This window comes from Gymnoscopelus braueri, assembly GCF_963280865.1.
Source record: "Gymnoscopelus braueri genome assembly, chromosome: 4".
In the NCBI taxonomy this organism is placed as follows: Eukaryota; Metazoa; Chordata; class Actinopteri; order Myctophiformes; family Myctophidae; genus Gymnoscopelus; species Gymnoscopelus braueri.
The window spans coordinates 28,222,549-28,250,476 of record NC_137605.1 but is presented as its reverse complement, the minus strand read 5'-3'; the positions used below and the strand labels follow the sequence as shown (position 1 = coordinate 28,250,476).

Genomic DNA, 27,928 nt, shown 5'->3' with positions numbered 1-27,928 from the left:
ATGCTCTAACTAGGGAAATTGGCCTTTTCTCTAAAACCCTGGCACATCCATCTGTTTGGTTATGGCAGGGCTCCCGAGGCACCGTAATGAATAACAATTTCACTCAGCATGATGCAGAGAAGGAATCTTGGGAAAGGCAGAAAAACCTCTTGTTTGAAGTCCTGATCCACAGGTCTCCTGAGCTCCGAGACGATCCTGCCTGAGAAACCATGGAACCAGTTGGCACTTTCTCCATTTGTGGGTCTTCCACCTGGAATAAATGAGGACATTACAGTCACAGCGAGCTAGCACACCATGCTGTCTGACTGCACCTAATGAGCGAGTTACAGTAAATGTAGAATCTACAAGCCGTTATGTCTTGCAACTGTCTCCTTGCATTGCATCAGACGTTCTGTTGTCCCTGAACCCTACAGTATGATATACTGTTCTACCATATACTGTAAGTTGTCACTTACCAATACCTCGGGTTAGGGTTACCTTTTTCTACTTATCTCATGACAGGAGTCAGGAAATAATAATAGGTCATGGCATTCTGTATTTCTTCTGAACATGTTTCTGAAACTGAAAGCCTTAATCATCTTCATTATTTATAATTGTATTCTGATGATATAATTCATTATTAGTAGTTACAGTTGCAAGGACAAATGCTATATATATACACGGTAATATATACTTTTGAAAAGAACAAACACAAGAATGAACGAGAAAGAAAAAGCTGCAAGGTGTCACCTTTCAGCTTTCAGCTTTTTACCTGAAACCTGGGCAGACTTTGGCTGGCTCACAGTCCTTCTCCTCCTCCAGCATGTCAGGACAGTCCTGGCCTCCATTGGAGGGCAGCTGGATGACGAGACGGTTTCTTGACTGCTTTTGCTTCACAATGTTACCAGCTGCATTGACACAGGTTACCACAGGTTACAATCCATTGAATTACAATGACTGTGGTCTGTGGGAAACTGATGAGAGACACTTTAACCACATAAACCCAAGCTTCCGTATTCTCTGCATGTCATAATAGGCAAACTGTAGGCGAACATTCTGCGAAAATAGCCGATCTGCAAGCTTTTCAGCGAAGAGATTCGTCATAGAGGGGGGAACAAGAGGGGGCCAAGTATGTACATACCCCTGGGGGAACCTGGTCAATGAAGTATATAGGGTTTAAGTGGTTAAAAGTGATGACTGAAGCTCTTCTGCTAATTCTCATCTCAGTCTCCATCAGTCTCTGAAAACACTATGGCCAAATGTAATGTGAGGGCTGGGCTAATCAAGCTTTGCACTAATTACAGGGGTTATGCAACAAACCGGGAAGAGCTACAGCAGAGCTATATAGATAGTTAACACAAATGTTAATGAATAAATTAATCTCTGTAACGTCTGCTTTAAAGTGCTTAAGCGAGTGGGCACAAGGTTAAGATATCCAAAACACTGTAATTGAAACGTAAAGTACAATCATCATGTGTGAGAAAAAGGCAAATATTTATATGATGCATTGTCATATTAGAAGGGCATCACAATCTAAACTATTTCACACCATAAATCAATTTAATGTATTCACCGGTGTTTGCCGTCTTGGGCTATATATGGCCATGTCTGACAAAGGTGACTTCATCCAAAAGCTGCACGAAATAACAACAAGACGATGCATTCCGTGGCAGTCGTTTGGTTGTAGCCAACAGGAAGTCGGTATACCGAGCACACTAAAAAAAAGTCACTCCAAAGGTTGTCCTACATGCCAATCTGTCAAATTAATGATCTGTAACCAGATGTGAGCTGAGGGATACGAGCAGACTGGAGACTTTAGAGGGTTGTTAACATGGCTGCCACAGCACAGTCTAGCTTCCACCTCAGTGTTATATCTAATCCAAGAGAGTTCATTTTCACTTGCTTCTTCCAACAGTCTAATATTTCACTGGGCCACAGTCCCAGCAGCCTCAGTGTAAGGTAATTGATTTATGAAATGCCGTGATTGGATAAGCACCTCCTTTTGTAATGCAAATCTTTCGGCTTTGGCTTTTTTCGCATGGTTTTTCGTTTTCATAGGGCTTGGAAAACAGCAGCTCGTACCTTACATTATTCATTTCATATCACTGCACTGGGGAAGTGCATTGCATCATACCTGCATCGCATGAGATAGGGCAGGGTGTCCAATCACTGAATGGGGTCACAATGCAGTCCTTCTTACAGGGCATTCGACAGGGTTTCACCGTCCCTGGACGAGGACCATCTGGGCACCTAGGCCGCAAACACACGGGCACACACACACACACACACACACACACACACACACACACACACACACACACACACACACACACACACACACACACACACACACACACACACACACACACACACACACACACACACACACACACACACACACACACACACACACACACACACACACACACACACACACACACACACACACAGTGAGTGCTGGAAACTTTGACACATACACAAAACAGCAGCAGAGGGCTGAGGTATATCTCAAATGAGTCATCCTATAGGACAAAAGCCAGAACTCTGTTGATTCACAGTGATAGATTCTTGGCTATATGGAATTTGCTCCGTTCCTTTTATAACACTGTACTAATTATGACAAAAACGAATCAAAGGCCCTGTGTAACACTATTGGCCAATTTATAGTTCATCGTACAGCCGTGTCCCGTGCCGAAAATAGCTGATCTACGCATTGCGGTGTGATGCCTTGTGAAACTGTCGTTCGGTTATTTTCGGTGTGGGACGAGATGTCATATAACTAACCTGGGAAACAAACTTATACTTATATATTTATACACATGATGGACAATCTAGGAAAACAGAAACTGATGCAAAACATAGTATCAGCACTATGGCTGGTCTGTGCCATTGGGTTGGCTATTACTGTGCTATATGAGAAGAACTGGCGATATTAATTATAGACAGTACATATACATGGCCTAAAAAGCTTCAGCAGATACATATTAGTGTGGGTTTACATTCATTCCTCTGCAGTGAGGAATCTGTAACACAGGGAGTTCCTCAAGGGTAAAAAGCAGCAGAGCGGCAGACAGGCCTTTGTTTTATCTGGGTTCGGCTGTGACTGGGCGATAATCTTTTTGATGGCTCTGGATAGAGGGTCATACAGAGGTTTCTCTCGAACAAGGGTTGCGGTTAATCTTCACTCATACGAGTACCTCGGGTCCCCTGTTAATACCTCGCAAATGGATAAAGATAAATGGGACGACAAAGTCCCACTGAAACACGTCTTGTTATCTGATCTCTGGAACACCACTGTAGCTTGCTCCCAGGCCCCTAAAGTAACATTGCAGCTCAGTTTCCTCATCCTATGGTTGACACACAGATGATCTGGGTCAGGTTTAATGTTGCGGGGGCTGAATGAGGGGATGGGTGGGGGGGGGAATGCTGCATTCGTTAGCATGCCGTTGTCTGGTGCTTGAGTGGTAACGGAGCCTTACAGGCAAAATGTAATAATGCAACAACGAAACAAGGAGAGATTTATTTTTAATACCAATTGACAGAGCTAAATCCCTCTACAGCAGAACAAATCCTCTGGAGTGTTAATGCATGGGAATTAATGGTACTGTATACCCAAGCAAAACAACTGCAGGAGATGCAGTAGTGGAACATGCAGATAAACGACTGACATAATATGGGTCAGGAACTATGTCAAACGCAATATGCAAATAGATGGATAGACAAACCTGCTCAAAAACATAACAATTTTTTTTTCAGAAACACCTGCAATTCAGTGCAATACTTGGGTTACACTTGGGTCTTTTAAAGTTACAAATCTTCTTAATAATATAATTCTATTTTAATTCTCACCCATGTCAAGTTTAAATGTCTTTTAGCTTTCGCTCTCTTTTTCTATCCTTTATGTTTTATCACTGTAACTAATTTATATTACTTCACTGCAGTGTTTTATCAATGTGCAAATGAATAAACTAACGTGTTGTGTTGCTTCCAGCCAGTGTCATCATCTCATAATGATTTTTAAATGCCATGATTTGCAACGAGGCAAGGGGATACACAGCACATTACCGGGAGTTTGTCCCATAGCACACCATTAAGACGTGCAGCCAGGCTAATGCTCTTGTTGTACTTGTGATTATTAGCACTTTGAGTAATCTGTTCAATGAGAGGCTGTTGTTGAGCAGATGGTTCAGCAAATGAGAGCCAACAACAATTGTAGGAGAGCACTGATGTCCCCAAATAACCCCAAAAAGAACACAAGGTGTGGTGGGGAAAAATAAGGAGTACAGTCATTTAAAAATGTAATTAAAGTTAGAGACAACAAGAGCATCACATTGAATCTACTGTAGCATTAAATTGAGGTGGTTCTTCACAGGCTTTCCAGTGGTTTCTCTCACAGGGCTTTCAACTATCTATCACTGTCATACACCGTAGGCAAACAAAGCACTAATTAGAACACATGGAGGATAATTGACTTGGTTTCATGCAGTACACAGCCAAAATCCTCAGTGTTAATGTAAATAGACCTCCTATATTCTCAGGCCGCTAGTTTGAGGGTGGTAATCTGGTGGTCTTGGTGTGCAACTACCCAGTGCTCGCCACTGGCTCCCAGCTGCTGCTCGAATCCAATTCAGAACACTAGTGATGACCTTTAAGTGACCAAGGGCATGGCATCCCCCTATCTGCAGGATACGATCCAGCCCTACACCCCTTGCCACATACTTCAATCAGTAAACAGTACACAGGACGTCTGTCCCACGTATCCCAATGACAGCCTGGACAATGGTCCAAGCGACCTTGACACTTCTCCCTCCTGGCTCCCAAACCATGCAATGACTTTTCCCCCTCAGTCAGGACTGCAGACTCACTCCTGAGTTTCTGCCGCAGTCTCAAAACTCACGTTTTCAAACTTATGTTTTCAGACTCCAAATCATCCTGTAGCACTCCTTATTTCTTTACAGTATTTGTTGCCTATTTAGATAGATGCCAGTCATGTTATCCAGATGTATTATACTAGTTGATTATTTTGATGCCTAAAGTGATACCAATTTAGTCAGTTACGCTGCTATGTGTCAAACATCCGAATCCATCAATTACACGGCAGGCAGAGACATCAAGAAAGTATGTTACTGCCCTCAAACCACAGTCCACAGTCCACAGATTCACAATAACCTAGAGAATCCTTTGTGTACAGCCAATGGCGAGCAGCATCACTTTGAATCATTTAATTATATTTTTCACACAGCCTCTGCAGCACTTACTGTATATAGTGACATACAGTACAAACACACATTAGGCACCATTCACAGTGCAGATTGTCTAAATCAATAAGGCAGCCTGCCGTTTCTTCTCACAGCACATCTCAATAGGATGATAGCAGCCCAGGCCTGAGGCACTGACACACTTTGTACTTTGTTGTGACTGTTTTTCTCGACTGGGCTTTGACAGCGAGTATTTGTGAGTACTCTATGTGTGAACGTGCACGCGTGTGCGCGCATGCCTGTGTGCACTTGTGTGTGTAACTGTAACATGCACCCTGTGAGGTTCACGGCCTCAGGGGATGAGGGGGAGAAAGCTCAGATCTCTCTATGAAAGAGACAGGGCACATCTGCATTTTCTTCCAGGGTCCCCCAGGTGCACTGATCAAGCCCACCTGCTATTCCTGATTGGTCCAGACACAGAGGGCAGAGTTGGATAGTGTGACGTAATTTATCGGGCTGAGTGTGAGCATGAGCATCTCTGCTATTTGGTGTGCAATCCAGCAAGTGTCTTGCTCAGAGACTGGGCGGGCCGGTAGGTGAATCTGATTACCAGACGGTCTTTTGTTCTGTGATATAAAAGTATATAAAAACTATAACGGGTGTGAGTTTTTGTCCTTTGTCAACATTTTTTAAATGTTTTCTTTTAGCTTGAAATGCTAATTGGACTATGCTAAAGAACATGGGTGGAGCTCAGGGCAAACCGGCATGAAGTGCAGTCAACGGCAGTGGTATGTGAATGACAGACTATTGGTATTTTCAGGGGAGAAGGGCAGAGTACCCATGGCACAATGGGTTGGAATAGGCTTAATACAGTATAGGACAGTGTCGGCCATTTTGTGGTTCCACAGATAGAAAGCCCGTTCATTTTTCCCATAGAGATTTCCGAACATATTTACATGAATTATTTTAAGCCTGGAAGCAAGCCATCCAGGCTCCTGGTAAATCATGATCATAAAATATTTGATGCTGAGTCAAAAAATATTTGAAACCTGCAAAAAAATATATATATATCAAATATGGTATAATATAATTAAATATTCAAATATATTTTGGTTCCCTTCCCCTATTTGCATGTACAGTACTATGGCGTCTGATATTGAGCTAACAACACCATACTAATATGTCTGTGACTGGTTCTATGAGAAGCGTTTCTCCCTGTAAGCCTGGTTTATAAGCTCAATTCATAGTCACCAAGTAAACACAGACAGGTCTGTGGACATAATACAGCTGACCCAAAGAGGCCTCTGTGCAGACAGCCACCTTCCAGCGTCATTTTCTATGTCTGTGCATACCTGTCCATGAGAAATGCGGTCCATTAAATTTGTTTTGAATGCTCTACTTTGACTACACTAAAGCGATGGTTCTCAAATACTTTCATTTCAAGGACCCCCAAATTGATATGAAAAATACAATAAGGCTTCGAGTGTTTAAACTGTTCCTCATTTTGCTGGGGACCCCCTGGAATCTCCTCAAGGACCCCTGCGGATCCCTGGACCCCACTGAGAACCAGTGTACGATGAAAAGCGTTCAATGATGTCTGGTGATGAGCCAAACAGAACCTGGCAGTATGTCTAATAGTCTAGTTCTAGTAATCAGTAAATCTTTTATAGTATGGACGTTATGCCTTCAATATTTTCCATGTGTCAATGCACACAACAATTTTGTATTTAACTATTGTCAAATGTGGGTTACAATGTATAAACTACATATTACTACATATTTACTACATACAATGTATTTTCTCATCAAAAATCAGTACAAAACCATTTAAAATGAGGAATTCTACATTAATTCTTCCTCAAAAAGTTTTCACATAGTAAAGCAAAACTGAGCTGAGCGTAGCCTACAGATACATGTCAGAGGTGCAGTAAACCATGTGGTGGTCTTCATTGCTAACCACAAACATCTAGTGAATTAATTGCCTTAAAGTATCAAACCCATCTAATTACTGTCATTATAATCAATGAGGAATTAAGAGTACCCACAATGACAGGGTTAATTAGTGTGTTGGGGACTGAGTGATTATTTATATATTTATGGCCGCCTGCAGAGGAAAGATAGCAACTGGGAGTTAACTTCACACGGAGTGTACTCAGCTTACTTTACACAGTCAAATCCTCGGTACTATTTTAACTCAGAGAGTTAACTTCACATAGAGTGTGTACTCAGCTTACTTACTTTACACAGTCAAATCCTCTGTACTATTTTAACTCAGAGAGTTAACTTCACATAGAGTCTCTCTCTCTCTCTCTCTCTCTCTCTCTCTCTCTCTCTCTCTCTCTCTCTGCCTCACGCTCATTTGTCAGCATGCAGGTCAATCTAAGCGTGGACGTTGCCTTTAACATCTTAATGAAGAAGCAACAAAGGAACAGCACTATCAGAGCCAAGAGTAAGATCAAACTCTAAAATCTTTTCCAACACAAACTTTCTTTCTTACCGTCACTTTATCTCCCAATGCTCTCTCTCTCTCTCTCTCTCTCTCTCTGTCTCTCTCCCTCTTGCTTGCTTGCTTGTTCACTGACCCCTCTATACAGTACAGCCAACAATACACAAAAAATGTTTCATGCATGCAGAGTGCTATACTGCACACACTGTAAAGCCTGACTCACACTGCGGCAAAAATTGCCGATCTACAAGCTCACCTGGCGTTGCGATGTGCTATTTCCGTCGCGGGACGACGTCGTGCAACAGAGCATACGTTAGGCATAACATGCAGGCAGTACAAAACGAAAATGTCTTACTTCTTGGGTGGCACTTGTCCCACGTTGATCCGGACACAAATCACCTTACGGGTCTGCATGCCCATGGAACAGGGAGGAGCCTGGCCATCCATGCCGTCCCCAGCAGTAGGGCTGTCACAATCATAAAGGTTTATTTGACGATTAATTGTCATACAAATAATTGCAATTAATGATTTAATTGTGGGTTTAACATTAGACATCGTAACATAATAATTTATAGGCTTCGTAAACACAACTTAACAACAACTGACAATGATCGGTACCAATACTCAAAATAAATAATGTACGATGGGGCGGCAGCGGCTCAGGGGCAGTGGCTCAGGGGTAGAGTGGCCGGGAGAAGCCGTGAGGTTTCCAGTTCGATCCCGGGCTCCCCCAGGAGAGAGTTAGTGTCGAAGTGTCCTTGAGCAAGACGCTGAACCCCTAATTGCTCCCGATGAGCAGGTTGGTGCCTTGCACGGTTTCCTCCGCCATCGGTGTATGAATGTGTGTGTGAATGGGTGAATGTAATGCACGATCTACAGTATGTATGTTGTTGAATAAAAGTGCTATATAAATGCACCATTTACCATTTACGCTGGCCAAAATGTTGAATCATTTTATATTCAAAATGAGAATTAGTGGAAACGTTTATTCAACATGGAAACGATTATGACAAATATGCAAAATAATTGCGATTATCTCAAACAATGCACGATTAGGCGATTATGTAATAATTGGCCTACCCAGCAGGGACGCTCATGGTGCTGTTAAGGGCTGAGGCTGTGGGGTCTTCGGTGCAGGGGCCCCAGGGCCCCGTCTGCCAGTGGTACACCGTGCAGGCGTGTTCGTTACAGTTACGCACCTCCTGAAGAGCGCTGCTGTTAGGACAGATGCCACCACCTGGGAACACAGTAGATACATTGACATGGTACAGTACATGTATTTATGTATGCACATATTTATGTACTGTATGTTTACATATCGTCGCTGTCGGGCAGAAAACAAAACCTTTTTTTTTTCAGGAAATGGAAAAAGAACCCATGTTCCAATGGATTCAATGTAGTTATTATTTAGTCATAAGCTCTTGTCTGAACAAGTTACTGCATTCGTTTAACAACTCTGGCATTGGCCTCTATGCAGTAGCAAGGGCCAGAGTTTTCTTTCTGAGGAGGCTCAGGTCCAGTCTATAATGGTTAGTGCCTTATCTTTGCGATTGCCATCTGGGGGGGCGGATGTCACATCGGTGCTGGGGATACAATCAATCTGAACAGGAAGGCTGACTCCGTCGTTAGGGCTACACTGGACAGGGTGGAGGAGGTGGCACAGCTGTATCTCACAGTGTTTCTCTCGCTCTGTATCAGTACCTTATACTGTCTGTGCTGCCTCTGGTGCCTGAATTTCCCCAGTGGAATCAATAAATATCTATCAAATAATTTTCATTGGTTAAATATTTATAAAACCCACAGACAGACGTAAACAAAATTCTAAAATAAAAAAAACAAATAGCAGATCTACAAGCTCACAATGTGTCGCAATGCAGCACGCTGTGAGCTTGTAGATCGGCTATTTCCCTACTTTTGTGCAACACTTGTATGACAAAGTAGGGCATTCATTCAAAGTTTTAAATATTTCGATAAAGTTTCTGCCCGGCAGCAATGATATATAGAGAGATAATATAGAGATATAGATGGATCTGTCTACAGCACACTGTACATAAATTATGTCTATACTGTATGTAATATACACACACTATTTACAGTATCTATCTATTTTATACTACTGAAACACCAACTACCTAAACCCTCAGGTTTAGGTAGTTGGGTGAGGGTGTGTATTTTGAGGGTGTGTGTATTTTGTTGAGAGTTGAGAATCTTGTCGAACATAAGGTAAACTATACTGATCCCCGTAGGGAACTGCGACAGCTGGAGAGCAAAGAAAGACTTTATTATAAGGATTTGAGCTTGAAAAACTGAGATGCTGTCAATTCGTAACAGTCTGTGGTGCCGTGAGAGGAGCTGAAAAGCTTGACGTTCACTTTGAGTTTCAAAGGCTTCCTCTCACTCGATGTCACAGGTCTGTCTCCATCTCTCTCTACCTGCCACCTTGCCCTCAAACCCTCTTTCTCTCCTATAGCCGATCCTTTCTGCACTGTGGTGGCATTCAGTATGAGCTAGAGCCCGCTCTCTGTGTTTAGAGTAATTGCCCACCGTTACTGTGTATCGCCTTGTACAGTGATTGAGAGACAATGTGGGACGGTGAGTCCTCCACACACACACACACACACACACACACACACACACACACACACACACACACACACACACACACACACACACACACACACACACACACACACACACACACACACACACACACACACACACACACACACACACACACACCAGCCAGCTCAGTAATAATGAGCAGTGGCACTCATACAGTTGGGTCAGAGTAGTGTGCCAACTCAGACAAATCTCACCCTGATGGCAAATGACGTCCTTTTTGCTGACTGATCTACGCTAGCGTAGCTGACTAACAATGTGGTGGCTCTACAGTATAGCTCCACTGTTAGCATGATGAAGCTCCACCATTGAGCTGCGGTTGCTACACTCACTAACCCAGAAACAAGCAGAGTGTTGGGCAGCAGGAAAACATTTAGAGATAGGACAGAACATACAATAAGGATCCGTGAAAAAGTCAACAGCCGTAATGTGGCCTGGTGGTCACATTAAAGTGCCAAAACTCTTATTTACATTTATTCATGTTTGCACAATAGGCTACTTATTCGCAAATCCAACATCTCAGAGGTGGATTCCACTTAGTATGCATCTTGAATTATGTCATTCAGGGCCCTGATGGCTTTGCACCAGATGGTAGCCTGCATTTACATTCTCAGAAAATAGTGATCGCCAGGGACATATTCCTCGACGTTCAAAGACTCTCACATTTCTCAAAATAGTTTCTCATGTTTATGCTGCAACATGAGTTTTTGCACTGGTTAAGAACGTTTTTTTTTTCACCCCACTTTGTCTCTTAACCAATACAATAATAACATTGGCGCAGACTAACAGTACAACTATGTTTAAAATGGCAACCACAATTCTACTATTATATCATCACCAGCTATCTAGTTTGTGATTTCACGTTACATTTACCAAAAAGTTCTGGAAACTTTGGCACCCGGGTAAGACCTTTGGAAAACATGGATATTGGATATGTTAATGTTATGGCTTCAAGATACTGTATATGAAAATGCATAATCACAGAATAATCACCAAGAACAACTACCATAGTTAACAGTATTTTTCACATGGACCATAAGACTGGTGCTGACTCTAATACTTGGTTGAGTTTGTTCTGATCCAATTATAATTCACCCTATGGCTGTTATGATAATGCTCTGTTTTTAACACAACTCAAGAGATAAGCAATTAATTTTACTTTTGCTATACGTAGACGTATCGCTAGAGGCTACACACAGCCACAAGCTACAACTAATCACAAACGTTACCCTCCATCACTGTGATCCATGCCACTACCATCATCGTTACTATGAGGAATCCAAATGCATCCAGATAAGACGGAAGAAAATGTTCGCAATGCGACACAAAGAGACAGACAGACAAAAACACAGACATACAGAGAAAGGGCAGTCATATTATGCAGACAAAAGGATCTTCGAGGCAGATAAGCGATGAGTGTCAGGGCAGAGAAGACGTATACATACATTCAGGCAGACAAATAATCACTGGGACAGATAAGCAGAATGTTTCTGATAAGCACAGGCACACCGTGTAGACAAGTGTGAAATCCAAACAGTCGATGAGTGACAGCAAAGGACGACTTGAAAGGCCATGACTAAGCTGATACTGAGGCCTAATTTACATCTGTTTCCCTGTGCGATGGCACCAAAGTCAGATCACCAGTGGGCACTCACCTTCCCCGGCGTTGTAGGCCAGAATGGAACGAGTCCTCATCTGCTTTCCCTCGATGGTCTTGCTGGAGCATGTTTGCGAGCATGTGGACCAGGGGGTCCAGTCACTCAGGACACAGTCCCGAGAGCAGGGCACGTCACAGGGTACAAGCTCTGGAGATGGGCTGGACGCACACAGGCCTCTCTCCACCATCTCTCCTGGTACAGTAGAAACAAAGAATGATTTTTTATTACAGGTACAGCTATTATGTAAATAATGGAAACAGTGACTTGGAACTTGTTGCATATCAAAGACCGTACCAAAGACAGACTTATTTAACAACTTAACCCTAGCGTCCCTATTATGGACACTCATAATGCAGATTTATATTCATTGGAATGCCTTCTGAGGGCGGCATTCAATTTCATTGGTTCTCGCGCCTGTCCAATCAGTAAGAGTGGGAGGCGGGGTGGGTGGGAGGCGGGGTGGGTGGGAGGCGTCACATCTGCACTCATAATAGGCAAACATTGTGCAAAAATAGCACATACAAGCTCACAACACGTCACAAACTCACAGTGTGTGATGCGTTGGGAGCTTGTACTGTAGATCGGCTATTTTCGGCAAAGAGATTAGGTGTAGAGGGGGAGTCAAGAAGGCCAGACTCCTGGGTGACCCTCAGTCAACGAAGTATAGGGTTTACCTGTTTTTTTAAATTATCTTAAAAAGGTGGCACTGCCATTATGCCTGACATCAGATATTCCTGTTTGATTTAGGCAAAGCCTAGAGATCCAAGTCATTTAACTTTTTCATATTGACCTGGCAATTGATTCAATCTTTGCGATTGAGTAGTAGAGTAGTCTGAGAGAAGGTTTTTTTCCATCAGTTTATTTGTAGAATTTACATAACAATGCACTTTTATCTCTACACTATCTCAATCAGCCATGTACATGGAAAGAGAATTCACATGGGATTCCCATATTTTACACTTTAGGCCATTTATTATTCATGAACTCCCAGCATTGCCCTTAAGTGGATTATATTAACCCATATATCCTCCATCTTTGCTCTTAACTGCTCTGCACTCTGTGATGAACCAAACATTTTTTTTCTCTAAGCACTCCATATGCATGGAGGAAATTCTTTCCAAGGTTGATGTCACAATTTCAGGAGACAGGAGAGAAGCCTCAAAGCTTCAATGGGCCCGGCTTTGCATTAAGATGTCAATTTGACGAATATGTAGTAAACCAATCATGACTTAAGTCGTGCCGTCACGGAAATACAAAGTGACAAGGAACACCGCTGGCTCTCAGACTGTTAATGTTAAATGAAAAATGTGAATGAACAGAACACCCACTACTGTATGTAGGGGGAAAACCTTCATGTTCCTCAATGAGTCCAAAGAAGAAGCAGCGCCCCATCTACTGGGAAGCCAGTCAGCATGAGGAATATCAATAACCAAGTTCAATGACATTTGTATCGACCTCCATCTGCTGTGCGGAGACCATCTGTGTGGCCTTTTATTTTTGTTTTTTTCATGATACTCGAAGGAAATATATGGCTGACACCAGGGTAAGAAATCTCTGGAGCAAAATGTAGAGTGAAGATTCAAGCAAAAACAAATCAATTTTCATCAGACAAGGGAGTCAAGGTGGAGGGAGGAGGGATCAATCAACCAAAGTGAAGGTAGGGGGAATGGAGTAACAGCGCAGAGTTTCGGTTAGAACTGCAGTACAGCGGATGATTCCACTCAACCAACATCAGTGAATGTCAGCCGCTGATGTATTGTATGCCGTCTGATCTGTAGTCTAGTCATGTTTAGCACTCTATTTGGAGCTACGTGAGAAAATCTGCGGCATTGGATCAAATAGTGAAGATTTATGAAGTGCATTTGGAATGGAGTTAGAGTCCCACTGCAACAGCATGTTCTATTTTATTTTCTTTAACGCTGACCAAATTGCATGCAATATACAACACGCTAGATGGGAAAGGGACTGCGTAAAGAAATCAATGGAAGTACTAGCTTATTTTGTCTGTAGCCTGCAGGCTATTAGAAAAAAGCCAAGGTGCATCTGAGAGCATCTCTGCACCACCACAACCTTAAACGAAATATGTTCAGCAATAAAAGTAGCAGTAAAGATCAGGAACAGCAGAGGGCATGGGGGGCTCTGAGACCCAGGGCCACAGAAAATGGATTTGATTGAGTGTGAGTAAGACTTAATTGTGCATGCAGAGAAGAGGAGTGGAATAAGAGGAGAAAGCGAGGGGACAGAGTAAGAGTGAGAGAGAGAGTAATATGTGGCAATGCCGAATTAAACGAGCATGAAAGCAGGGGTTTAAAAGACTAGGGGAGGGATAGGGAGTGAGTGGGAGTGACTGTAGGGAACACCTTACAAAGTTGATAAATGGCTCATGTTGGCTAAGCGGAACTCAAGCCATCTTTTATATAATTCGGTACTAGCATATTGTACACTTGAATGGCATGGTTCCTTCTAAAATTGCCAAACCTAGAGCACGAGTAGTTAAAGTTGTACAATGCAAATTCACAACTAACGATTTTTAGCAACCTCTGCTGGTCACTACCGTCACTGCATACAATTTCCGTCGTCCTCGATTACCCAGAATTCCATTCGTTTTCACCGGAAGCCGGAAGCGTTTCAAAAAGCGATCTTTTAATTGTTTTATACTATCTACGGATCGTTTCTCTTAGCCAGTGGAGCATTAGTTACCATGAGCTGTGCTTTCTTTTTCTGTTCTTTTTCGATCTTCTAATCCTACATTCTCTTAAAATCAGCGTGAGGTTCCTTTTTGATATTAGCGCGATAGTTCCTGGCCAAACAGGAAACCGTTGCGGTAGTTCCTGGCCAAACAGGAAACCAGTGCATTTCCACCTCCGTTTTCCGGCCAGATGACGTCATTTCCCCGGGAAAGTCCCCCCAGTCCACGTTCAATATAAAATATATAAATAAAAGGCTTCCGGGGGTGAAATTCATGGAGTGGGTGTTGTGAAACTTTTGCCACTCACAAAAGATATACAATTTAACTTTAGTTTTGTTGAAAACGTTACCTAGTATGCCTTTAAGAATATGAACTTTAACATTTAAATCAAATCAGAAATCCGAACAGCTGCAAATATTATTTCCATAAGACAAGAGAAACAAAAAACTCCATTAATTTGTTGCAGTTTGATGTAATACTTCAACTACTGTATAACTAGTCCATACCCTGTGATTTTGCAGACTTGGGGTTATACACAGTAGCCTATATAAAATAAAATTTACTCAAATATCCCACACCCGTCCGGGGATATGAGCACCCAAAGAATGTGCAGTGTGGGTTATGCGCTATGCACAGACAGTATATCAGGGATGGAAAGTGACTTTGTACTTGGTACCTGCAACACACACACAAGCACGCGCGTCCCGTCGCCACAGAGAACACACACAAACACCCGCTCATAAACACACACACACACACACACACACACACTAGGGATGGCCAAATGGAGACATTTTATTAACAGGTTACCGTTAGGCCTTACCGATTAATTACATTAATTAACTTTTTTTTTTTTTTTTTTTAAGGGCCAAAATACATTTTATTTCAAAGGGCCAAGTCTACACAGTTTGTTTTGTGTCTCCAGCAGAGATTCTAGTGTCTCTAGCTCTCTCTGGAAGAGGTTACACATGAACTCTGCAGCCGCACTGAGGCGCTCCAACACAAACAATACCAATACAAAGACGAGGAAGAAGAAGAATAAAGTGGAAGTTACGTGTGGTTGCAGGTTGCAAAAAACAATAAAAAAAAGTTTTGTCCCTTAAAAAAAAAATCTAAACCCTTAACACTCATTTAATTACAAGCATTTTCTCCCACACCACGCCTATTAATTAATAATTGAGGTTCAGACATAGACATTTTTTTTAAACTATGAAAGATTACTGTAGGTATTTAACATTCACATTCATATTTGTACAACATCATTTATCTTATTATTATTTTATTTTTTTACGATTAATTTTAACATTCACATTCATATTTGTACAACATCATTTATCTTATTATTATTTTTATTTTTTACGATTAATTTTAATCGTTAGTATCAATCGGTTGTCGATTTCTTAACGGTTAACGGTTATCGGTTGGCCATCCCTAACACACACACACACACACACACACACACACACACACACACACACACACACACGCGCGCGCGACCCGTCGCGAACACACACACAGATCCCATAGGTTGGGGGGCTGTAACCATGACGACAGTCCCATCGGCCGAGGCGAACTCAGAATGTCCGTTGTTTACAGCAAAACGCAAATGAACATCTTAAACTGTGACGAAGAGAAAAAGGGTCTTCCTCACCGTGTGCATATGCTAATGATCAATGGCCATATGCAAGTGCAGAGCAATTGCTTAAGCCACTGAGGAGAACCAAGGAGAACTGACTGACTGACATTTCTAAAATGATATGTAGGATGTAGGATAAGTACAGTCAAATTCTACAAATACAACTCTGCCATGTTGCTTCCATCTCACCGTTGCTGTTGACACACTGGACCTCTGGCATCTGTGTCCCAAGGCCACAAGACTTCCCGTCATCAGGGAGACACTGAGCCAGACTGACCACTCGCCAATAATAACAACTGGGGTCATCACACGGGACTGCCTCCACCAGGTGGGGACAGTTTCCTGGCCCTCCTGTTGGCTTGTTGGTGACCTGCCTTCTCCGCAGTCTGAAGCCTGGGGCACAGAGGAACATTTTGTGAGTTTGAACCATGACATAACCCATTGGATTGTGGGATTCCATTTTGAAGCTTCAAGCACAGCATTTTGACAGTTGTCATCTTGGTTTTGACTGCATGGAGACATCTGGTGTTTTTGCAGCCAGAACTTTGCTGGTGCAATACCTTGAACTGTAGGTCGTACAATACTAATGTTATGCAACTCCCTTTATTACACGGCTTGGTTGAATGCTCGATTCTGATTGGTCAGTCATCGGTCATTATTTCTTGATAATGACCGATGAGCTCTATAACGGACCGCTGTGTAATCAGAGACTCAGAACACCTGCCTGTGCCAACCTGCGCTGCTTGGTTTTATACTTTATCCAACATGACAGCCATGTAAACAAACAACCAATGTCATTTACAACTAAACGTTGCTCTCAAGAATGTTTTTGAAAACATTTGAAGTGAGAAATAGACGATGCAATAACCGAAAAGTGATTCTATTTGATCCACTGCACTTCCTTGTTTATCGTGGCGCATCGACGGGGGAATACCAAAACGCTCGCCCCAAAACACAGTCGCCCCGGGGCAAATCCGGCGGTATTACAGGCAAATCGGCGGTATATAGAATGGGGGGCGAGTGTGTTTTGGGGCGAGTTTTCTTTTTTTAATTTATTTTTTTTCGAGGCGAACTTGTCCGCCCAGCCCAATACTTATGGAATACTTTCATTGCCGTAAGCAAGGAAATACTTCGTTTTGTTGTTACTTTTGAGTCCATTTATTTATTTATGTATTTAAGTAGCCGTGTAATAAGCGGGATAATGCATGGGGAGGTAGTCATTATTGAAATTTAAAGCCCTTCAGGGTGATAATGCACCTCGGCTCCGCCTCGGTGCATTATCACCCTGTCGGGCTTTAAATTTCAATAATGACTACCTCCCCATGCATTATCCCTTGCATATAGGCCCCTGCCCATTTCCGACTAACTACATTTGAAGCTATTTAGCATTTTCTCACAAAAGTCGCTACACATTATCTACCTTTTTTTTTTCTTCCATATCCTATAATTGTCTTCCACATTTGAGGTATAGGGTGCTATTTTACAAAAAACGAATATTATTATTTTATATTTTATTTTATACATTACATTATTATATTATATTTACTTCAGTGCTTTGTACACATAAAAAGTGCAATATAAATACATTATTAGTATTAGTATTAGTATTATTATAGGTCAGCAGCTGTATAACCCTTGAATGGCCCTAGGGAAGATAGCAGCTTAACTTGAAAGGGTGATCAAAAGCCAGTTTCTCATCATCTTTGTGAATAATTTAGGCTATGGGTATGTCATAAACATATCCATCACCCGGCCTTCTTCCTTGCCTGCATCAAACCAAAGTTAATCTACATACTGTACATACTAATCTATACAGTGCTAATCTATATTTATTACAGAACTTTGATGATGTTTTAAGTGAAAACTATATCCTGATACCATGTCATAAAAAAGAAAGACATGCAACTTCAGGATGTCTTCTACCATTAACCACTTAAACCCCAGCATCCGGGGCGGCAGTGGCTCAGGGGTAGAGTGGCCGGCAGACGCGTTGCGTCGCGTCGCGTTGTGAGCTTGTCGATCGGCTATTTTCAGCGAAAGCTTTCCCCACAATAACAATAAGGACGCAAGTATTGAGCCCTGAGGGACTCCGGTTACCAATATGGGGTTTAAGTGGTTAATAAAGTATGGGCATAGGCAGAAAACATAAAAAAGCTCAACAGTAACATTCATTCATTTGAACAATCAAGTAAGCAATTAGCACAATATCTTAGTACCTTTCTTCCCAGCTTGGTCATCGCAGTTTTCAAAAGTGCACGGTCCCCAGGCCCGCCATGGGGACACCTCGCACTCAGTGGGACAGGGGATATGGCACAACTGGGACCTGTTGGGGACGAGGCCTTCACACAGTTTGTTTTCCACTGGACGGGAAGCTAGTGGGGGGAAAAGTGAACGCAGAATACACTTACAAAATAGACAAACTGTATGGCTTTGTTCAAGTCAATGCTTGGGGCTCTATTCCCTGGTTTCCATGGACTAATTGTGTTTCCCTTTTCCAAGTTGTCTCTCTTTGATCATTATACGCCTTTCATTTGAGAAATGTTTACAATGAAATGGAAACAATATTAATAGTTATTGTTTTAATTCTTACAGGCCCTTATTTCCAGCATAAAGTCCCCGAAGAGAGACGATGCAAACACGGAATAGTTGCCTGTGAAGTGCTGCCATGCCTCTCTCCAACTTTTCTTTGTTTTGTTCATCACCCTCCCTTGTTAGCATGTCACAATGATAAATTAGTAATGATTATCCAATGCAGCATCCCACTATCACATAAAACAGTGCAGAACTGACTCTCCACAGAGCCATGACTAAGAATACAGTACATGGATGCTACAGCAAAGGTGTGAGAAACCAGTGACAATATCTGAGCTCATGCATATTCTATGAGGTGTAATTTGGTGCCAAGTTTACCACGCTGCACAGTTTTGCATTTACAAAGTGTTATCTGTGATTCCTGTGGTACATGCTTCTACAGTACGTTCCCACAAGGAGACAAACAAGGTGAGATGCTATCTTTGATTAACTGAAGACAACGGTGAAGCAAGTGTTTCTAGATGTTAAAACACACATTGATTAATGACATCGATAAAAAGAGTCTCCAAAAGTAAGTGTCTGTGTGCTTGCAAATTTATGCACCCGTGCCTGCATGTGCACTTGGGTGGGCAGTGGTTTCGAACAACGTGTCACTTCAAAGCTGGCTTATCTCCCTGCACCTTGTTTTCTGGTTGTCCTGGTTGATAAGAGTGGGTCCAGCAGATGTTGTCTACCCCTGGGGCTGCACCAGCTAACTGACACTTCTAAACCCTCTGTTTATTGACAGGGACACACATACTGTATGAAACGCACAAAAACACAGCAGGCTTTCGTCCATCGTTTTAATTATAGGCCAAAATAATTTGACATTTTTAAAGAGCAATACATAGTGATCATCTTTTAAGAGTATGTGGCAAGTGTTTTATAATAGTGTGTATATCTCATTTTGGAAAGAAACACACACAATCCTCATACACAGAAACTGAAACGTCCCCGTGGGTATGATCCAACGATTGCATCAGCTATTGCAAGATATTCCCAATTCCACATACCTCATACTCCCCGTCTCAGACAGGAAATTCCCCCATATAGATTGAGATTCCCCACACAGCTCTCATCCTAATCTACCCATCACCCAACAGCTCCACCAACACCTGTTCAGTTGGCTATAAAGTGCCATTTCAATCTGACCCTGTTGAGGTGTTATTAAAAGATGGATAAGTTCCATCTGCTACCTATTCATCCACCTGCCGTTCAGTAGTTCACATTCCCAATGTGAAGTCCTAAGAGTGATATCTCATATTAAAAAGGGGGGGAAAAGAAAGGTTTTCCTATATACAAATACAAACACGGTTAAAGATGGAATCACCTGCACTTGGAAATAATTGGCTAATGACTTTCAGCAAACATTCTTTGAATGGATATACTGTAGGGCAACTTTAAATTATTAGCTCTCAATGGTCTGGCACCTTCCTACCTCTATGACCTCCTGCCTATACGTTCCAAACCGCCCCCTCAGGTCTTCTAGTGCTGACCTCGAAGTGCTTTTTCTGTAATGCACTTCTGCTTTATTAATTTTTTGCTCTGTAAAGCACTTTGAGCTGCATTCATGTGATGAAAGGTGCTATATAAATAAAGTTGTATTATTATTATTATTATTATTATTATTATTATTATTATTATTATTATTATTATGCCCTTTACAGTAATATGGTCCACCCACGATACAGCTTTCTTCCCCTGCTCGTTATTTATACCCTCCCTACATGATCTTATGAGCTTATAGTCTCACTAAGTGAGGAGAACTGAATCATAATTCCAGTAGTGTAGAGTAAGAAGGCAAGAGCAGCTTTTGAAATGTAAAACGGCAAATTCTTCTTAAAAGCACATTTTATGTAACACAAACCGGGTCTGATGAGCCTGTAGTAATCCACGTCCTGTCAAAATGGCTGGCGTGATAAAAGGGTCTGTTCAGTAGCAACAAAGAGATGGGCCATGGGGGTGGGGGCGCTGAGTGCCTACTGTTGTTCAGTGTTCACTGTACAGTGTGTGGAAAAATATCAATGTACTGTACTTACATATCAACCATACTGTGTGTGGAGTGGAAGTGTCGTAAGTAGATCCTCCTCTATATATAGTTGACACTCCAATTCAGTTGAAGGCAATAATGAGCCGTTCAGGTAAAATGCCCAACAGCTATGGGGAGCCAATGATCCCAAAAGAATAGCCTACTTTTATCCAACATTTATCAAGTTATTCCACTGACCAAATTAAATTGAATTAATATTAACTTGAAAGTAAAGTGTCTTAAGAAGAGTTGTCATTGATGCTGTCACTGTAGTACTGTATGTTATGCCCATATATTCAGTGAAATTGTTTATTGAATTCCTGTTGATGGCCTACTTTATGTAAACTACATTCTGAATAGACAACATACAGTACATAAGCATAAGACAATATTAATTGCTGTCAAATCAGGTTTCTTATGCTATGCTCATTATTCCCATGTCATTTATACAGAACCAGCACAGGTTCTATTGGCCATATATTTAATGCCTTTGACTGTAGTTCAGAATGAAAAGGCACAGTAAATCTGATGTATTGGATTGCTAGGGACTTAAGCGCAGCATTATTTTACTTGTGGAATATTTACAGGACGACTTCACCCATTTTCAACCTATCATCATATAATTTGTCTTCACTAATGCTCATGACAAAATGTAAAACATTCTACTCACTCTGTGTCTCAGAGGAGGGCTGTCTACAGTTCAGAAACTCGCCTACCAGTGACATCATCATTAGGCAGGTTTTATTTTTCAAACAAGATTTCACCTTTTTTTTATTGTTATTAATGCGAGAACAATGGCTTCCATTATAGCACTATAATGGAAGCCAAAGTTAACTTTCCAGGAATAGAAAGCCTGCAGTTTCTATTAGCTTCAATTCCCCATCGATGATGTCACTGGTAGGCAGGTTTCTGAACTGTCCACAGCCCTCCTCACAGACACAGACCAAGTAGACAAAAATTGTACCATATTATCATGGGCATTAGTGAGGACCAATTATATGAAGATAGGTTGAAAATGGGTGAAGTCGTCCTTTAAATGAACGCGGTCATGAGGACTCCTACACCAACAATTAGATGGAGATGCATTGGAAAGAGGCGTAGTCATGGAAATGGTCATTAATATAAAGACCGCAAATACTGCTCTCATTCTTATTGAGAGCAGTATTTGCTTGAATATATGATTTAATATTCAGCATGGATTCTAAAGAATCTCTCAGTACACCTAAAAGAGACATTCGACTGTCTGTGTGAGAACGTAGTTTGCACCACTGAGCTTACAGTATTATATTTCAGTTTAAATGAATGCCTCTGTAATAGAACACCACAGAAATATTGTGTTTTTAAGTCTACTCACTTTGGGACACATTTTTGCATACTTAAAAATCATGTCATTTCAGTGTACTGAACAATAGACAGTACAAGCCTTCACCCACGGCCAAGGTCTGTTAACCACTTCAACCGTAGCATTCCTGTTCTAAACCAGCTCCGTGGCTTTGTGGTTAGAGTGTCCGCCCTAAGACGCCCTCAATCCCCGGTCGAGTCAAAGCAAGCCAGGACTGTAAAAATCGGTGCCTCCCTGCTTGACACTCAGCAGGTTGGATTGGGGGGTAAGTCCCTGCGACATACTGAACTAGTGTCATGTCCAGAGGATGTAATTCTACATCAAGCTGCCATTCGCTACGTAAACAGGGGATAGGTTCCTGACCTATTGGCCACATGCAGTGGTGTAAAGTAACTGAGTACATTTATTCAAGTACAGTACTTAAGGTTCTTCAGTATTTACAATTTTCAATGCTTTTACTTCTACTCCACTACATCTCAAGGAAAATATTCTACTTTTACTCCACTACAGTTATATGACAACTTTAGTTACTAGTTACTTTGTAGATTTGGATTATTATGATAAAACACACTAACCACCGCCGTATATATATTTCGGCCATTTGAAAATAGCTGATCTACAAGCCCACAATGCGTCACAATGCGACGCATTGTGAGCTTGTAGATCGGCTATTTTACATTTTGAACTAGTGAAATGGGACATTCTGCACAATGAGTACTTTTACCTTTGGTACCTTAAGTATATTTTGATGCCGATACTTTTGTACTTTTACTCAAGTACATTTTGAATACGGGACTTCTACATTGCAGTATTGATACTTCTACTTGAGTAAAACATTACTTTTTCCACCGCTGCCTATTGGCCACATGACTTAGGAACCATTGGTTTCCAAGGCTACTTACTACTTTACTTCTATGCCTCCTTTTTCCTGTGGTCCATTCTACACAAAGTACTGTTATACTGAACTGACATCGGATAAAAAAAAATCCCTTACAAAAGTGAGGCGTGACACATCTGACACGTGCTTTGAATATTATTTTTGAGAGGGAACGTTGCCTTTGTCTGCCTGACATTTTCCAGCAGAATAGGGAACTTTGTTCTAATATCCCACATTTCTTTTTACATTAGACAGGCAGCCCTCTTGAAACTGTTTGTACATCTGACTCTGTCAAGGTATGCCAGTATAAATCTACTGCATTGCAGTGTTTGGGAGAACCTAAAGAAAAACTGTTATGATGATCGATATATGAAATATTACCTTCACACTATAATTCATTATTTCACTGAATTCCATTATCAGGAGAAAATAGGGAGAGGAGAAGAGGGAAGGAGAAGCAAGGAAATAAATGAAAAGTAAAACAAGAGAAAAGGGAATATATAAAGGCAAGGGAACTGAGGGAAGGGAAGACAAAGTGGCAAGCAAGAGCATACATGACTTAGTAAGACTTACTAATAACACTAAATAATGAGACTAAAGTCTTACTAATAAAACAGTAGACTACTAGACTTACTAATAAATAGGTCGGGTGGCTTATTGGTATCAGCCAAGATCAAGGGTATCTATTCCCTTTTCATTGTGCAACACCCCTGGGATATGGATTGCAACACCTATACCATCAGCTCTCAGTACTTACTGCAGGACTTACCCAAGCCGTGCTACTCATACGCTGAGCATTACCAGGATCGAACCCAGAACCTTGTAGTCCAAAAGTAAGTGCTCTACCAACTGAGCTACCCAGAGATCCTTTTAAAGTTTAGTAATACGCCTGGGGAGCAGAAAGTGGGTGAGCAAGGCATGGTATCGATGCAACAGCTTGACTAAAAGCACCTACCTGTGATCTGGAAGGTGATGGAGAGGAGAGGGGGGGCACTAGGCTTCTGCTGTGTTTGGAGAGGGGGGGCACTAGGCTTCTGCTGTGTTTGGGTCTGACCCGCTGCAATTACAGGGAGATAGCACTATTAGCTATAGACACACACCAGGGAGAGAGAGCCACAGACAAACAAACACAGTGTGGGGAGACAAGCCCATTAGAGAGAGACAGAGACTAAATGCTAGGGCAACTACCGCTGATTGCAACTAATAGAGGGGAGGATGCAGGGCATATAGCCGCCATGTTTCTCTTTAACCTTTATTCACTCTGCAGGGTGGCACAAGTTCACGGAGCACACAATGTCGAAATTTGTGATTGGTAGATTATGTCTCTGTTGTAACAATGCTTCTTGGCAATAACTTTTATACCATTGGAAAGCCTGTTTATTTCCCGTTTAAATGGTGCCCCATTTGTAAGGAACAGCACAGCTGAGTATGTGGGTTGGACCCCTGAAAAATTTGCCATATCTTCTCTGCCAATGCCAAACAGCTTATTCTGCTTATTCAGCTGTGCTGAAGTAAAATAAAAAACTCTACTTCACATTCCTAAAGTTAAACACTCGCATTCAATTTAGGCGGTGAATGCCTTGTGCAAGATGGCATGAGGATCAATGAATCTACTTGAGTAGACGTGTTCCGCAGGTGGGCAAGCAGCTCCCTATCTGCCATAGTGCTTACTAGTTCCAAAAGCCATGTCTAAGTAACCCTGAAGGAACATTGCACAGGCAGTGGATACTGAACTAAGGTGAAAAAAGCTGCATTTCCCTGCACGCTGATTAAGGTGTTGATCGCTTAGGATTTGGGAGGTGGTAAGCTGATTCCACATGTTCACCTGGGGGTTCCTTTAACCACGTCGCATGATGTTATGAAAGAGAGCCACAGAAAGAGGGAAGGAGATAGAGAGAGAGAAAAAATAAATAGTTGCAGCAGACTTCAGTGAGCCACTGTCTGTCTCTCTGTCTCAGCAGTATGCTGGGTGATAACCCCCCAATGGAAGGAAGACAAATCCTGCACCAGGCAGATAAGAACACCCTTTTTTTTTTTACTACCCCCAACGTGTGTGCATATGTGTGCCAGCGCACAGCCACATACAGTAACTGCCCACAGTCTTGGACACACAGACACACATACTTTATTGCATCGCAAAGCCCTAGCAACAGCACTCCATATGTACATACTGGTATGAATTTTTCAGTACTGTATGGAAGTAATGTGTACTTTAACATGTATGACTGCTCTACTTTCATTCCGCCCACATGTGCTTTGTTTATCCTCCCTGTAGTGCTAGAGAGAGAGACAGACAGACAGACACAGAGAGAGAGGCAGACAAAGAGACAAGGAGAGAGAGAAGAGAGGGATGGGGAGAGAGAGAGAGAGAGAGAGAGAGAGAGAGAGAGAGAGAGAGAGAGAGAGAGAGAGAGACAGAGAAAGGGCTAGGAGAGGGAGAAACAGACAGACTAATCCATTCACTCCAGGTCCCCAGATAAATTAGCTGAGACCGTGCCTACAGAAATCATTCCATGAACCACCATTGCTTCACTTAGTTCACACTTTCTTCTCTCTTCTACATGATACCTACAGCGTACAGTATACAGTAACACCTTTTAAACTGATATACAGTATCTGACATTTCACTCTTGGATGCACACTGACATTGGAATCCCACTGAACACATTTAACATTAGAACACGGATGTACATATTTGACATTAACTTCACTGAACACCTTAAACTACACACTGATGTAAACATTCCTATAACAAGGCTATATGTTAACAGCATTTAACAGCATAATGTTATACTGTACAGAACATAACCAAGAACTTAATGTAAGAACTTAAGCAAATGCATTTAATGTTAGATGAACTCAACTTCCCAGTTTTCTTGCAGCTATAGGACAGGACAATCTCCTTGGGTACATATGGCAAGTGTACTTCACACCCTCTCTCATGCAACTGCCACAGTTGTTCTCCATAAGCTCAGTCCCAGCTAATGTCTTTAACACTTCTCTATAAGAGGGCAGCTTTGACTCTAAGCTGGCCTGACAAGTGGCAGAAACAGGGGCCTTATTGGCACTTCCTGCGCAAAACAAGGTTCCCGCCAGGAGACATGAGTGGATAAACTCGCTGGCATAATTCAAGTGGGTGAACAACTGCCCTGCCTCTTTATGGTCAAATAGCAAGAGAAATATCAAAGCAACACAGACATCTGAACAGTAAGGTGAAGGTGTGCAAACCCGGAACACAGGGTCCCGGACCCCAAACCACCTGGCGACTGAGCAGCAGACAGCAGACAGAGAGAAGAGGGAAAACAGTCTCATGGACATGGTTATTTAATCCAAGTCATGCAAGTCAGTACCTGGGTGATACATCAACACACCACTATTCTGAGGAAACCAAAAAGGTGATTTGTTCACCAGCCCTGACCAGGATATTGCATGAGGCCAGTGACCTCACAGTCACACAGGTGCTTAGATTGGATTGACTGTGGCCTTTTACCTTTGTCTTTTTCTCTCAGGTCATTGAGGTATGTCAGGAGCTCAGCATTGGCCAGTACACAGTAAACTTCCCTGGTCTGTAGGCCACCTCCACACAGCCCCGTCTGGTTACTGCGCCGCCGGTCCTGTTGGCTCAGCAACGAGTCCACGCGGCAGTCACTCCACTCCGTGGTTCTCCAAGTGTAACTGGAAGAGAACGAAGAAGCAAGAGGTGACAAAAGGGGAGCGGGAGGGAGGAAGGGCATCAAACAATATTCAAACCTCTCGAAAATCTAGGTTAAAAAATGAAGAAGCAAAGTGACAACTAATTTCCTTCCTGGCTGTTGCTGTGCATGTATCGTAGCCTTTTGGTTGTCAAGCTTTGAACACATTGACGGTAATGATGAGTGTGCCTCTTTGTAGTTTCTTAAAAACATGATATTGCTTCTTTGTGGTGTGAAAAATGAGGGCTCACTGTTTAACAAGTCTGCGTTGTTGTCCTTTAATGCTTGGGAGGCACCAGCAAGGACAAACTAAGAGTAGAGTATAAAATCATTACAAAAGAAACACTACCAGAAATGTATGTGAGAAATTGCATTTTTGGGGCTATGAAGACAGTAAGTGAAATAAATATATTCTACTTATTTTTAAGTCACAAGTGGGAGAAGTTCGAAACACTGGCAATCTCTGAAAAGACATTATATGATGAAACTTTGGGAATGAAGGCCATCTGTGTGTGTGCATGTGTATGTGTGTGAGCATGTCTGTGTGTGACTCAAATATCCTTGCAGTCTCCCTCCATTTGTCTCTACTTTGTGCCTGGCACCGGTCCAAACTCTTATTCTAATCTGTCTCCATATGCTGTCGCACACACACACACACACACACACGCACACACGCACGCACGCACGCACGCACACGCGCGCACGCGCGCACGCACGCACGCACGCACGCACGCACGCACGCACGCACGCACGCACGCACGCACGCACGTACGCACGCACGCACCGACAGACGTGCTCACATACAGTACTCACCCATGGGCCACCCAGGAGAGCAAATTAGCTTGCCGATGTGGATAAAGGGAAATCAACAGGAAGAGTGTATAGCCTCAGTCTGGCTTTAAGTGTAAACACTTACAATGCCACTGTGCTCCCTGCCTACACAGGAATTTAGAACAAATCCCTGTTGTAGGTTTTTTAGTGGTAGTTAAAGAATGCATTACGAAGATGGAGGGTATTATTCCCATCTATACCAAGATGCATTTCTATTTCTGTTCAACCCAAGCTTGCACTCCTAGTTCGCAATACTTTTAGCTACTGTGGGGTTTGATTTAATAGGGGTGATGTGGAGAAATGATGCGTCTGCTATTGATATTCCTGTCTCTAGTCATTCAATTGTATCTCTGGTGGGGAT

The 27,928-nt window shown here is 42.2% G+C and overlaps 1 protein-coding gene across 1 annotated transcript in view; it reads right to left on the bottom strand.

The window, feature by feature from the left end:
* The window catches only part of thsd7ab (thrombospondin, type I, domain containing 7Ab), a 135,174-nt gene that overhangs the window by 40,491 nt on the left and 66,755 nt on the right, over nt 1-27,928 (bottom strand). The window contains exons 4-13 of the mRNA XM_080427003.1: nt 26,535-26,719; nt 24,000-24,101; nt 18,442-18,597; nt 16,415-16,618; nt 11,898-12,092; nt 8,704-8,860; nt 7,979-8,089; nt 2,114-2,229; nt 752-887; nt 147-250 (exon numbers count right to left, since the gene is read on the bottom strand). Coding sequence (XP_080283129.1) covers nt 147-250; nt 752-887; nt 2,114-2,229; nt 7,979-8,089; nt 8,704-8,860; nt 11,898-12,092; nt 16,415-16,618; nt 18,442-18,597; nt 24,000-24,101; nt 26,535-26,719 — 1,466 coding nt within the window. The remainder of the gene's footprint in view (nt 1-146; nt 251-751; nt 888-2,113; nt 2,230-7,978; nt 8,090-8,703; nt 8,861-11,897; nt 12,093-16,414; nt 16,619-18,441; nt 18,598-23,999; nt 24,102-26,534; nt 26,720-27,928) is intronic.